The sequence below is a fragment of the Thermobia domestica genome, chromosome 12 (assembly GCF_964235325.1).
Source record: "Thermobia domestica chromosome 12, izTheDome1.hap1.1, whole genome shotgun sequence".
NCBI lineage: Eukaryota > Metazoa > Arthropoda > Insecta > Zygentoma > Lepismatidae > Thermobia > Thermobia domestica.
Genome location: NC_137465.1, coordinates 142,223,351 through 142,237,190, shown reverse-complemented (window position 1 = coordinate 142,237,190; position 13,840 = coordinate 142,223,351). Strand labels below are relative to the sequence as shown.

The window sequence follows — 13,840 nt, the reverse complement described above, 5'->3', positions numbered from 1 at the left end:
TTCTTTTCACTAGCCAACTACGGCCCTCAGCAAACCTCTTCATCTTGACGTAGCGATTTTCTGTTTTAATACGTCTTTATTATAGGTTGTATGGCATCTTCCCCTTATTCCTTCCACCACGTCCTCATCTTACAGTTTCCTCCAATGCTCCAGTCAGTTTTTTTTTTTTTTTCAGTTTTTAATTCTATCTAAAATTATTCTTTAGATTATACCAGGATTGGCTGGTTTAAACCTGCTGTTAAAAAAGAAAAAAAAAAAACCTCCCCCCCCCAAAAAAAAAAAGAATGAAAAATGCTTTAAATTGTGTGAATTTCATAGTGATGTTTCTACATATCAAACTATCTGCATTAGTTTTATCTTCCTTTTCACCTTTTAATCAAGGCGTCTCATGTTCGATTCTCGGTCAAACCACAACCCTTCTTTCAAGTGTAAACCAAGTAGCGATTCGGATGTCACTTTAAGCGAAAGTCTTTTTACCTCGGTATTACATAAGATTGTTAAGCCTAAATACAGGAAACAAAACCAAATTTTGTATTTCTGCTTGCTTGAATGCCTGTTTTATAGAAATTGGCAAAATTTATCGACTACCTACGTAGCTTTCAATATTAGCTTGGATTGTACTTTCAGTTTTAATTTTATTGAATGATATCTACACACTAAATTTGTAATTTAATCCCTCAGTTTTAGCGTACTGATTGTGATATGTTGACCTTAAAATTTTACCTGCAAAGCAATAACGGGATTTTCCCGTCGTTTCTTTGCATTTGAAGTAATAACAGGATTTTCCCAATGGCTAAGGCAAGAGTTTCCAGATTTATATATAATTCTGTATAATGGTTTCATTCGTGAACTGTTAATATTTTTGTCCTCCTGAAATTACTCTTGTCACAATTAACAAGTATATAAAGATCAGTACAACGTATTTTTATCAGGAGTCCTTCATGAGTGAATCGGTAGACTCATCGCATTTCTGGCCAATTAGTCCCGGTTTTGAGTCCAAATGGAGGGCAATTTCTCTCGGATGTAAGCCAAAAAGCGTTTTGGATTCCACTTTAAGCTTTTATGACCCCTTCCAGCATAACCCCGTTGTTGCATAATAATACCAAGGCGAAACAAACATACTTATTTCTGTCCATATGCAATATAAATACATAGAGCAAATTATTAAAAAAAAAAAAAAAAAAAGTTTAAACAAACAACCTTTTTTTTAAAAGAAAAAACATGGTTTTTGCCAACCTTGGATTGTACTACTCATTCATAACATTTCGTTTTCCGTTCGACCCAGCTAAATTTATCCATTCTTGTTGTCCACATGTCATAAGCTTCCATTCTTTTCCATAGCTTTTGCTTACGATTCATATTTCTGCAGCGTACAGACAATATAAACATTTTGAGAATTTTTCTTAATTCTTTATTCAAATAGCCATAAAATAAACTTTTTCCTAAGTGCTTCTTTCACAATTTCTATTTTTGATTTTATATAATGTTCATACTTCACTAATAGTACTACCCAGATACCGAAAATTGGTCCCTTGTTCTTTCTCCCTTTTACGTATTTGATTGCGACTGCTTCGTTCCAGCCACCAGTACTTTTGTCTTTCTAACGTTCATACTCATTTCGTATTCTTGGCATCTTTTTCTTCTAGTATTTTATTAATTTTCCTTTTCAGCTTCCGCAATTAGCACTATAGCATCCGCAAACAATATAGACCAACAAAGGTTATTACCAATCTACCGGTATGCAATGACCTTTACAAGCGATAATATAAAATGAAATGAAATCTTTCAGTTTTACGTCCCACGGTTATGCCGGTTAGATTAAAGGAGACGGTGATGATGAGAGATGAGTGAAATGGTGGAATGAAGAAAGTGGGAGGAAACGGGAGAACCCCGAGAAAACCCACGAGCACGGCGTTTGTCCACCACAAAGTTCACTTGGCGGGGGCTGGGATCGAACCCAGGACCCCAAGCACCAGAGGTGAACGCTCTACCACTGAGCCACCGCGCCCCCCTACAAGCGATAATAGTGACACCTAGCATGAAGTGAATGACATCATTCATAGTCATATATGGCCCTCCCAGTTGACCTAGTCGCTAGCTTGCGCGTCATTGGTGCACGAGGTCCTGCTTCGATTCCCAACAGGGAGCGTTGAAATTTGAATCCGTTACGGTCGTTTAGATTCCACTTTAAACTGTAGGTCCACGTCTCATGTTGTCTTGCTACTGAAAACGAACGCTAAGCTTCAACTCATAATAACTTGCTGTAAACCATCTGTAAATCAGTTATCGTAAAAACTATAATGGCCAGCAGACAGTTAAAAATATCTTTAGGATTTGGAAGTAGATAAACATTTTTTTTTTCAAGCACGTTGTTCAAGGTCACCGTATAGTTCACACAACCTAAGAACTCCATTTTTTTCTTCACGAGGGCCATATCGGTTGCCCAATCGAAATGGGCTATATGTTTCCAGATACCCTGCCTGACTAAGACCTATTTTACTTGATCGGCAGCAGTATAAGGTAATTGTAATATTTTCTGAGTATTGGTACTATATCCGTTTTAACGAGAATCGAACTCTTGAATCCGTAATTGGTATATATAGGTTAGAAGGGAATAATGATAAGTTATTTACATATATTGATGCTAAATTCTTCATATCAAAACTTATTTTATTCCGACTTATCAATGTTAAAAAATATTACCACTATAAATTTATTAAATAACATGCCTCATTAAGGATCTACCGTGATAAGATAGAGCATGTTAATTGTGTATATTTAAAAGAATTAAACTGCCGTCTTGGCAAGATAAGGTAAGCAAGCTAGTGGTCTCAGTCTGCAAATGAAAAATTAAACCTTCTTTCTAATGCTCACCAATCCTGAAATTCTTCCTTTCCCATTGAGATTTAATGATGAAACCCTCATCTCTTTTTCCATTATGGTATGGTATCTGAATTGATCTTGAAATTAATACATCTTTTACCCCCTCATTTTATATTTCCTTCTCCTAATAGCAATTATTCCACTTGACATGAAATTGCTAAACTCATGTTATCTAATTACCACTTCTCTCCTATTTAAAATAGAAGCAGCCTAATTTTGTATCTGAATATCAGAAGTGATAGAAAGTATAACATGATTTAGATTGTGTAATCTTTATACATCAGTAGTTTTCAAAGTCTGTGCAAAACCAAAAATAACAGAAGGTGTCAGACAAACCTGTTTTATTTCTCAACGCAGCACTTCATCCACCGATGTTCAAGCTTGACGATCTCTTTAAAATAATAGAATTTGTTTAACCCAACAGAATAGGCATTGGTTTCTACAATGGCCCCTTCATTTGATGCAGATCGGATTCCCCCAAGCATTTCTTGAGATTAAAAAACAAGAAATTGCTCGAGGGGGCCAAATCTTGGAATAGGGAGAATGTTGAACAAGTCGTAATCGTAACTCGATCAATTTTGCGATAAGAATGCCGAATGAGTGGACAGATGTGTTGTCCTGATAAACGAGAACATTTTATAGGCCAAATGTGGACGTTTCTATCGCAGGTCGGATTTTAGACGGTGCAATAACAATTCATATGACTGACCTTATGGATTGGAGAAATATGCAAGTTACCGAGGATGGTTATTTAGTAAAAACCGAGGATGGTTATTTAGTTTTCTTTGAAAATTGACATTATTTCGCAGCATTTTCCCCCATCGCTTCCGATCTTTCAAAACTCCTCGTATATACATCGAAAACAAATATATAGTTCTAGTTGTGTTTCATTAGAACTAATCTAAAAATTTATAGGTAAATTTCGGTAAATCTCGACATGGTATACTTTAAGATTTTATTGATAAACTGATAAATTGTTTACTTTCGCTATTAATAAAATTTAAAAAGAAAAAAATAAATGGGACTAGAGGTCAAATCATGTAATATATTTGCTGTTATTCATTATGTGACGACACATCACAGTTCTTTTATTCCCAAAGCAGTAAAGGTTAATAATAAATTCTGTTATTTAAAATGTATTTATATGTTTGCAAGTAGTATGTGCCTCATTGTTAGGTCTGTGTGTGTCACTGTTAGGAGCAATCAAACAACAGTAGTAACAATCTACTACTTAATAGTGTATATTTTCATATACAGTAAATAAATAAATAAGTAATGTACTTCAACAAAATAAAAATAAAAATACTTATCAACTGCGCCAGATTGACAATGAATGACAGTTTTAAACGCCATAAACATTATTTTTTCCCGAAAACTGTGCATGAGAATTTATTTCAGCTTGATGACATTGTCGAAAGACATATATCAATCGATAAGTGTTAAACGAAAATTCATTTAAGCATTAATGATAGTTGTAGGCTCTATCTTATTGACCTTACTGTATTTTACCGTCTTGTTAATGTCATAACGAAGAGCTTGATTTGCATATACTTCAGTATCGATGTAATAAGTGACATCGTTATCGTATAGGATCAATATTTAGGTTTTAAAAACTTAATGGCTAGTGCGCGCGTTCACCGCATTGAGATCTATCGATTGCTGTATGTCTCATATTTAGACAATTTCTTTTTCCGTGAAACTAATAATCTTGTAGGATTTTAAATTTCTTTTAGGATTTCCGTTTCTTTTATGTAATTTAATTTCCTTTTTTTTTTTTTTTTTTTTTTTTATAATTCTAAATATATCTACCACCGTTGTGTAAAATAATAAGTAGAAAGTTTCTCTAATTTTAACTAAAAGGAACAATACATCTCAAAGTTTACTAATTTATAGGTATTTCTAATTCCAATCACTCTATTTTATTATTTGACTTCTATGTGGCTTTTAAAATATGTGCAAAGATTCACCAAATATATGTCAGATGAAATGATGATAAGAGCACTTGTCAGTCACAGCACATACCAGTTAGAAATACTTTACTAAAAACTGAAGGAGGCAACCTACTATTGCGATAGCCTATATATACTGTCATGGAAAGAGGTCGTGGGTTGTGAGCAGGCCCGTATTTAGGTATAGTACGTTCGTTATCCTCCTATACAGTTGCTGTCCCATGCCGACACACCGCGGGTGGTGGAGGATGTCACTAAACTCAGTATGGGGGCTTTTATGGTTGGTTGAAAGAAAGTGGGTGAGGGTGACAGATCTGTAGTTGCCACATTTTCCTTTTTGTGTTATTTCTATTTTTTTTAAGTACTATGTTAAAACCTAATACCTAAGAATTTTGTATACGAGGAAACGATTGCAAAATTGCTAATATACGTATTAAAAAGTGATTAGCAAGGGATAATATTAATTATTATCATTATTTAAGTATTACGTTTTTCCTACAGAGTGCCAAGTAGATTTTAAATGAGTATATATGATTTTTTTTTGTTTGTTTTGTTTTGTTTACTGGATTCGTAATGACTTAAAGAAACAAGCAATTGGAATTGTGCATTTCAAAAAATAAACCTTCATAATTATGACAAAAACGCATTAACATGAATTCACGCAGATGTTCATTTCTAATTTATATTTAGTGAAATGCTACTGGGTTGCTTTCATTCTACATCTTTCTACACGGCTAATTAAGCATAATTTATTGTTAGGATATATAGTATTAGACTAGTGTTGCTCCCGAGATGGTATGTATGTTGTAAATTCGAGATGAGATTAGAAAATTGACAATTCTCGTCTCATTTTCGAGACTAAAATCTAGACGAGAGATAAATTTCACGATTCTGGTGGGCAACTCCAGCTTATCCCAGTCTTAGTTCTCAGACCTCGTTTATTGATACATGAATCATAGCATAAAAATCATACATTGATAAATGATTGTACGAACACAATGTGGAACATTTATATTTTTTTTAGATGGAGGATACACCATATAGTCCAATGATAAATTGGTTTGAATATTATATCACTCCCTTCATGAACCTCTCGTTACGCTGAAGGATTCTGAATACAATACTCAAACTTCGAAGTAGTCGGTTACATCTACAACTACTGGATGTAATAGAGGAATAATATCACAGAAAGAACGTGTTTCTGAGTTCATACTGTTTTCGTTCTATGGCGATAAATGTTGAAACCAAAAGTCGTTAATTTGAACCACTTCAGCTTGAATAGAGGGTAAAGGGAGGGTATAGAATCTATTCTTGTGACGCTGAAGCGATTGCAAAAAAAGGTGCTTCTCAATATCTTTTACAGTTCTTGCTCGGAAAATCAGTATTGAAACCAGAAGTACTGTTAATTGAACCACTTCTGGTTTCGATAGAGTGTCGAAGATAGTAATAATGTATATATTCTTGAGACATGATTCGATTACAGAAGAGTGCTTTTGCTATTACCATTTTTGTAGTATAGACAAACTCGTTCTGTAAGACTTCCGACACTTATACATAGCATAGTTTGAAAACCTAAATAATCGGTTCATAAATTTTGTATGTGAATTTACAAAATGAAACGAGACGAGGACATCTTTTTCGATATTCGAAACTAGAGAAAATAGTTCTTCAAAAGCGAGACAAGATGTGACTTACAAAATTTACAAGGTGAGACAAGGAAACCTTTTTCTCGTCTCGTCTCGTCTTGTCTCGTGAACAGCACTATCAGATACATTTATTATTGGTAATAGTAGAGATGCAAGGGCTCGGAAAAAAAACGGCTTTTTTGGAAAAAAACTCGGTTTTTTCTGCTTTGCTTTTTTGCTTGGGAAATTTTGGGCTTTTTTCAAAATTCTGCTTTAAATCGATAAAGCAGACTTTGTTTCGCTTCTCTATAACACAGAAAGTCATTTAAATAGTGGTTGATGCCGATAATAATATAAAACCTCGAAAGTAAACCATGAATTTCGAAAAGATATTTTAAACAATTTTACTTCAACATTTTTACATTATGAATTCCAAAGGATTAACCAATGTATATAATAAACACATTTTAACCTCCTATATACAAAAGTAAGCAGAGTTGGCAAGAACCATGGTTGTTTCTGAAAATGCCAAAAACCCGTTTTGGGGGGGCAGTTTAAACCAGGCTTTTTTGGAGTTTAAACCAGGTTTTTTTGATTTAGATATTTTGCTTTATGTATTTGTATTACATATTCACAGAAATAAGTTTGTTTCGCCTTGGTGTTATTATTCAACAACGGGGTTATGCTGGAAGAGATCCCATAAGCTTAAAGAAGTCCGGTCAGTAAATTTCTTAAATTGAGAAACTCCCGCCCTAGCCATCGGGAAAATCCCGTCATTCTTTTAAATGTAAAACAATAACGGGAAAATCCTGTAAAATTTAATTTGCATGTAAAATTTAAAGGTCAACGTATTATAATCAGTACGCTAAAACTGAGTGACACACAATCATAGTCAACGTCTTGCGAATAAAATCAGAAAAATAAACACACTGCTGAACAAGACTGCACTTATTTAATATAAAAACACATTTACACGTGACGTTTCGATCTTCTATCCAAGATCCTCATCAGACGTGAGTGTACGTCTGATGAGGATCTTGGATAGAAGATCGAAACGTCACGTGTAAATGTGTTTTTATATTAAATAAGTGCAGTCTTGTTCAGCAGTGTGTTTATTTTTCTAAAACTGAGGTATTAAATTACAAATTTAGTATGTAGGTATCATTGAAAGTCCAATCCAAGCTAATGTTGGAAGCTAAGTAGGCAATCGATAAATTTTACCAATTTTAATCAATATATTTAAGCAACCTTCGCTTCTTTATAAAACAACAGGCATGCAGAAATATATAATTTGGTTTCGTTTTGTATGTTTAGGCTTAACATCCTTACGTAATACCGAGGTTATCAAGGAGAAGACTTTCGCTTAAAGTGACATCCGAAAGAGTACTTGGTTTACACATGAAAGAAGGGTTGTGGTTCGACCGACAATTGAACATGGGACACCTTGATTAAAAGATGAAAAGGAAATAAGACTAATGCAGATGGTTTGACATGTGAAACGTCACTATGAAGTTCACACGATTCGCATTTTTGTTCTTTTAATTTTTTTAGTTTAAACCAGTTATTTTTTTAAAAAAAAAAAACAGCTGGTGTAAACGAGCCAACCCTAAGAGTAAAAACTTCTTTCAAAAAATACACAAATAACTAGCAAAATTGTATGTAGTATTTTTACTTCAAAATATTCCATACCCTCTTTTTGAAACAAAATAAAATTAAAATAAAACATAAGAGAAATACTTAGATTCGTATGATACAATTAAAGGCTGCACATGGTTCTGTATATTCTTGAAATTCTACAGTCAAGTTTTTTATAACCACCATCAAGGGCGCCCATCAGGGGGGTTAAGGGGGCGCTTGCCCCCCCTAGAGGAAAATGTACTTCAGAATATCTAAAATCCAATAGGATTTTTACATTAGTTACAGCAAAATTTGAAACTATTTTTGAAACGTCGCTTATACTTCCCCTCCTTGGAAACCACAACATGGGCGCCCTTGACCACCATCACGGTTTACCCAGTCCTCAAGTTTTCTGAATTTTTAACAAGAGGGATTCAACATATCATTACGGAACAAACAAAAACAAAAAAAAAAAAAAAAAAAAAAAAAAGACTACGGAATATATTTAAGTTAAGTTAAATACAACTGCACAACAAACGTGACTGAGTGATTGGCTTTTGCGCTTCTATCGGGAAGTCCGGGATTCAACCCAGCATTCGACCATTCTGACAAAGCCTTCCTTCATTCCATCTGAGAATGTAGAAATAGTGCAGTGCGTGTACTGGCCGACTAGGAGTGTAGGAGTTGGCCGACTTCCTTTCTTATTGTTTTTAAATCGTTATTATTACTAATTACCAGCAGTGACGGTTTTGCGAAGGTTAGAGGATCGGTCTTTCGGACTGAAGCCTGTTCTCCAAAGTTGTGGAATGTCTAAAACGAACGAAATATCTATTAGTTATGCCTTTACTCATAAACTTTAAGCTCCCGTCAAATAAAAATTACGAATGTTTAGAAAAACTAAACATTAGTAGTAAGAAAACCCCTCCCAAAACACTTTTTTAAATTCGCCACTGATTCTCAGTATAAAATGATCTTCAAGGTTGTATCCGGAAGATTATTGCTAAACATATAAGCGAAATTGATTATTGTTTACTATTGATTATTTGTATAAATTGGTATTCAAGTTTGTATCTGGAAAATTATTGCTAAATCATTGCACAACTACAGTATAACAGAAATGTGCAAATACGGTTTGACGGACATATTGAAAAACGTATGCTTTGACGGATATATAGGAAAACGTAAGTTTAACTTATGTGCTAGAAGCTGGAGTACTAAGCTCTTAGAAATGAAACACGGATGACAAATTAAAATGATCTAGAGAAGGAAAAAAATGTCGATAACTCAAAAGTTAAAATAAAGTTAAATAACCTGTAAAATTGCCCTCAAATACTACATTCTTCATGTTAGCTTTAATTCGTAAAATATGTGCTCCATCCATCTTGATGGTGAATTACAGAGCTAAATATGGCATTCAGGTCGTGGAAATCTTATCTAACTATAGAATATACTATAAGAAAGCTATTTGGATAGAAAAATCATGAAAATGAAAAAAGCCAAAATTTCCAAAATTCTCAGTTTTTTTTCCAAAAAAGCCGGCTTTTTTGCATCTCTAGGTAATAGTATTCAATCTGTATTACATAATAGATTGCGTCTATTACAGTACATTTCTTTGGTTTTGCTACAGTCAATAGGTACTATTTATATAGTGCTTATTATTCTATTGCTATAATATTTAATCAGTGTTCAAGGGAGACGTTTATGTTTGTTGTGTTACATTGCTCTAGTTTCACAGCAAAATGTTTACTTTATCTTAGTTACGGGAAAGTAAAAGAAAAGTGTGTTGTGTAAAAGATTTTTAAAAATTGGCAAAAAAAAAAAAAAAAAAAAGGAAAAGGAAAGAAAGAAAAGAAAAAGAAAAAAGGAAAAATAAGTACTGACCATTTCTTAACAATTTGGAAAGACATAAGGCAACGTCGTACAGGCATTGATGGATCGGTTTTGCCAGCGGAAGGATTGTCCGCTGGCGTTATTTGAGTACTGTTTTTTTGAAAAAAAAAAGACCTTTCCTTTGAATTTCTGAAACTGTATAAGAGGATAGCGAACCAACTATAAGTGCTATTCTGTGCTCGAGCACAAGGCAGCAGAATTTAGGGAGTTGCAAAATTTTTGATTTTTTTTTTTTAAAGATTCACAATAAAGTAATATTTAAAACTGGCAACCCGCAGACTCCCGTGCAAGCGCGAGAAAATACGTTAATGTGTTTAATTCACTCTAATTATAGTAGTTACTAACATCGTAATCATCATTGAGAGAGTTAGGCCATTTAAAATTACGTGGTAACTTTTGTAACTTGTAATGCATAAAATGCTACTCAACAAGAGGAGATATGTTTGCAAAATCACGGCTTGTTTCCTTGTTTGAGTCATAAGTTTGTGCGGGGGGAGGGGAATTATTTAGAGTACAAGGGCGCACAATATATATAAATACAGGCCTGGTTGTGAGAAGCAACAGCCCGTCAAAGTAATCCGTAGCTCTCGCCTTCCAATTCAAAGTGAACTCTTACGGTATTTCTGGACAGTGTCAATCAAGTGGAAATCATAGGGACAGTTTTGGAGTATAGGATGTGTACCCAGCACTTCACATTCACTACCTGCCCAAAACTGCACCTATTATTGTAGACAGTTTCGGTAACACAATCTTCATGTACAGCAACCATCCTTTGATAACAACAATTGGCATGATGCCTTCAGCTATGAAGAACTGTTTCATAGCATGTTACCCTTTGCCAGGGAAATCCTGTAGGTTGTTGCCGACATCTTAATGTATGCTCATCTGTTCCATATGCGTTTTGGGATATGTTCATTGGAATTCATCTTTTCATTTAACCAATCGATGTAAATATAAAGGAAACCAATTAATGTATTTTGTCTATTTATTTTTCAGCTCGTCAAGTAGAATATCTTGTTAACACTCATCACGTGTATTTATTGAAGAGTGGACGTATTAATATGTGTGGATTGAACACTAATAATATAGACTACGTTGCAAAGGCAATCAATGAGTCCATCTTGAAGTTCCCTGAGTAGTAGTTCAGACAGTCTAAAAGACAGACGATGTGTAGTAATTTGAGTATGACCATAATCTTAGGACAATATAATGCGCAAACGGTACTACGTGCTGCGGTTCCACCATAATGTGCAAATGGCAAATTAAATATACAATATATTTTCATTTTCTATTTTTGGGTAGCATTTATAAATATGAACGCAGTTGAAATTGCCTTATTTAACATTGGTTTGAATTGTGAAATAATAGTTGTAAATTGATTCTTTTTACCAACACTAATACGTAAAATTGTTTAGTTGTTAAACGATAGACTATAATCAATTTCCTTGACGTGACAGCTTGATTGCATTAATATGATTCAGAAACAGATAAATTGGAAAGTACAGTTGGCAAAGTAAAAACATGAATTTCGGCAGTTGAAATAAATATTTCTATAGTTTATAATTTTTGATTGCTTCCATTGTGGAAAAACGTTTAGTAGTTACTTTAACGTACAATATTTTTTGATATCTTTTAACGATAGACCCTTTGCAAAGTAAGTATAACTTTTAGGGACATTTTCATATAAAGAATATTGTACTGCCCAGTGTGTTATGCAATTCAATATTTGGCAGCGCCAGTACCATCACGTGTGCATGCATTTTGTGTGTGTGTGTTTGTATGTGACATTTAATACTGTGATTCAGTAACCAGAAAAAAGATGAGATTGTAATAACGTTTACATCTAAAGAATAATATGTTTACTAAATCGAACTTGAGAACTAATATAATGAAGTAAGTTCAAAATAGCTATGACATTATGTGGTCACATTGAATGAAAAAAGGGATTTTCTTTGACAATTTTTCTTCTAGTTTTCGAACAGGGAACAGATTAGTGTATAGCTTTCTTTAATTTGAGGATATACTGCACTCTAATTTGTCAGCTCAATAAAAAGTAATTAACAAAAGAAAAAAATATCGGAATAAATCCAATTTTTAACATGACTGTACATGTCCTAGACAATTTGGATCAAGCAAACTCATTACTTCTTTCTTTTTTCATGCGAATCCAAATTGAAATTTTGATATATATGTGATGTTGGAAGAAAAAGGGATGTATGGTTGATTTTTTATTTATTATTTGTTGGTGTTTTTGCAAATATCAATTACAAAAGAGCTCAAGACCTTTAAAATGCATTGGAAGCAACATATCAGGAAATTATATCCAGTCACTGCCATTTATATTTCGCCTGTAGCGTACACAACGTATTTTTGCAAACTACTAATGGTCAAGGTTAAAATGAAGGAATATAATTATTGTTCTGTCATTTGGGTAATTTTTTACCAAATTGAAAATTATATTACTTAAAAGAACCTATGTAGCCTTTTCAAATTTGTATGTAGTATGCATGTAAGTCTTATCCAGATGTAATGAGCCACCCACCGGCATATTTACATTTCAATTCTATTGTCATCTGTTACTGAGTTATATAGGAATGTTGCTTTCTATTTGTATTGCTAAATTTACAATAGAATGGAACCAGATGGGTGATGAATTTCTGAATAAGACTGCATGTGTGTGTTTAGTGCATAATATACAAAATATGGTACCACGTCATTATGATAAGCATGTAGATACCCTAAATGTTCACTTAGAAGACTGACTAACATTTGCTTTATATTTGATACTTTTGTAGGGATTTCGTAAAGAATCAAAACCTATGATGAATATTTTAATATATGTAAAATATAAAATTGTTAGCCGTTTCTTTCCACAAACTGCGTGTAATTTCAATTTAAAAATGTTAGAGGGAAATAAATATATATGTATATTTTTACAGGAGATGAATCAGTATTTTGCCATAGTCTTAAATGTTAGATATTTGCCTTAGCAATAAAGGAACCCCAAATGATATAGAATTATGTTGACATGTGCATTTGTACTAGTTTTGTAGAAGACTTGTAAGAATGAATATGGTAATGGATATATGTTTTAAAGCTGTAATTGTTGCATCAAACTTGAACGCTGTTTTATAGATATATTTTGTACTGATGTTGTTGATTGTATGGTAAAGTAATTGTACCGTACATCTGTTCTTCCGTAATAAATATTACTGGAACTAGATGAATTTTGAGGTAAAAGGAGAAATGAGTAGTGTAAGTTGTTAAATGGAAGTAGTTATATCAACATTGTTGAATTTATTTTCTAGGAATATTGTTTTTACCCATATATAGACACCCCAGTAGATAAACATCATATACATATTGTATAATTGGTATTTGTGATCTAGTCACAACGATGTTGATGTGATAATAATGACTAATTTTTGCTGGTTATGAATTCAAGTATTATGAATAGATTATTTAAAGTTACTTGTTTCCCGATAATTGTAGCCATTTTCAAGAAAGAAAGAAAACGAAAACAATAATGAGTATTATATTATTCTAACAGTTTCTTGTCCTATTTATTTGTTTCAGTGATCCTTACGAGAAGTTTTTTACTGTAAGTAAATTTAAGAACTCCCTACTTTAACACGTTTTTCAGAGCATGACAAAAACCTGCTATTTCCATATAATATGTAAATCAGTGAAACATATGGCGTCTAATTCGGCTATGAAGACAGAATATCTTCAAAATGTAACATTACAACATTGCAATTGCTTAAAATGTTTTAGTACTGACAGCTTTATTTCGTACGAAGCTATCGAGAGCAATTTTGCCAGAGCTTTCTCATATTGAAGGCTTAAGAATGCAGAGAAATGTCACTATACTACAGG

At 33.2% G+C, this 13,840-nt stretch overlaps 1 protein-coding gene across 1 annotated transcript in view; it reads left to right on the top strand.

Moving 5' to 3' along the window:
- Got1 (Glutamate oxaloacetate transaminase 1) overlaps positions 1–13,513 on the top strand; it is a 44,071-nt gene extending 30,558 nt beyond the window's left edge. The window contains exon 8 of the mRNA XM_081734192.1: positions 10,961–13,513. Within this exon, the coding sequence (XP_081590318.1) occupies positions 10,961–11,103 (143 nt within the window). The 3' untranslated portion in view covers positions 11,104–13,513. The remainder of the gene's footprint in view (positions 1–10,960) is intronic.
- Positions 13,514–13,840: the final 327 nt, after the last annotated feature.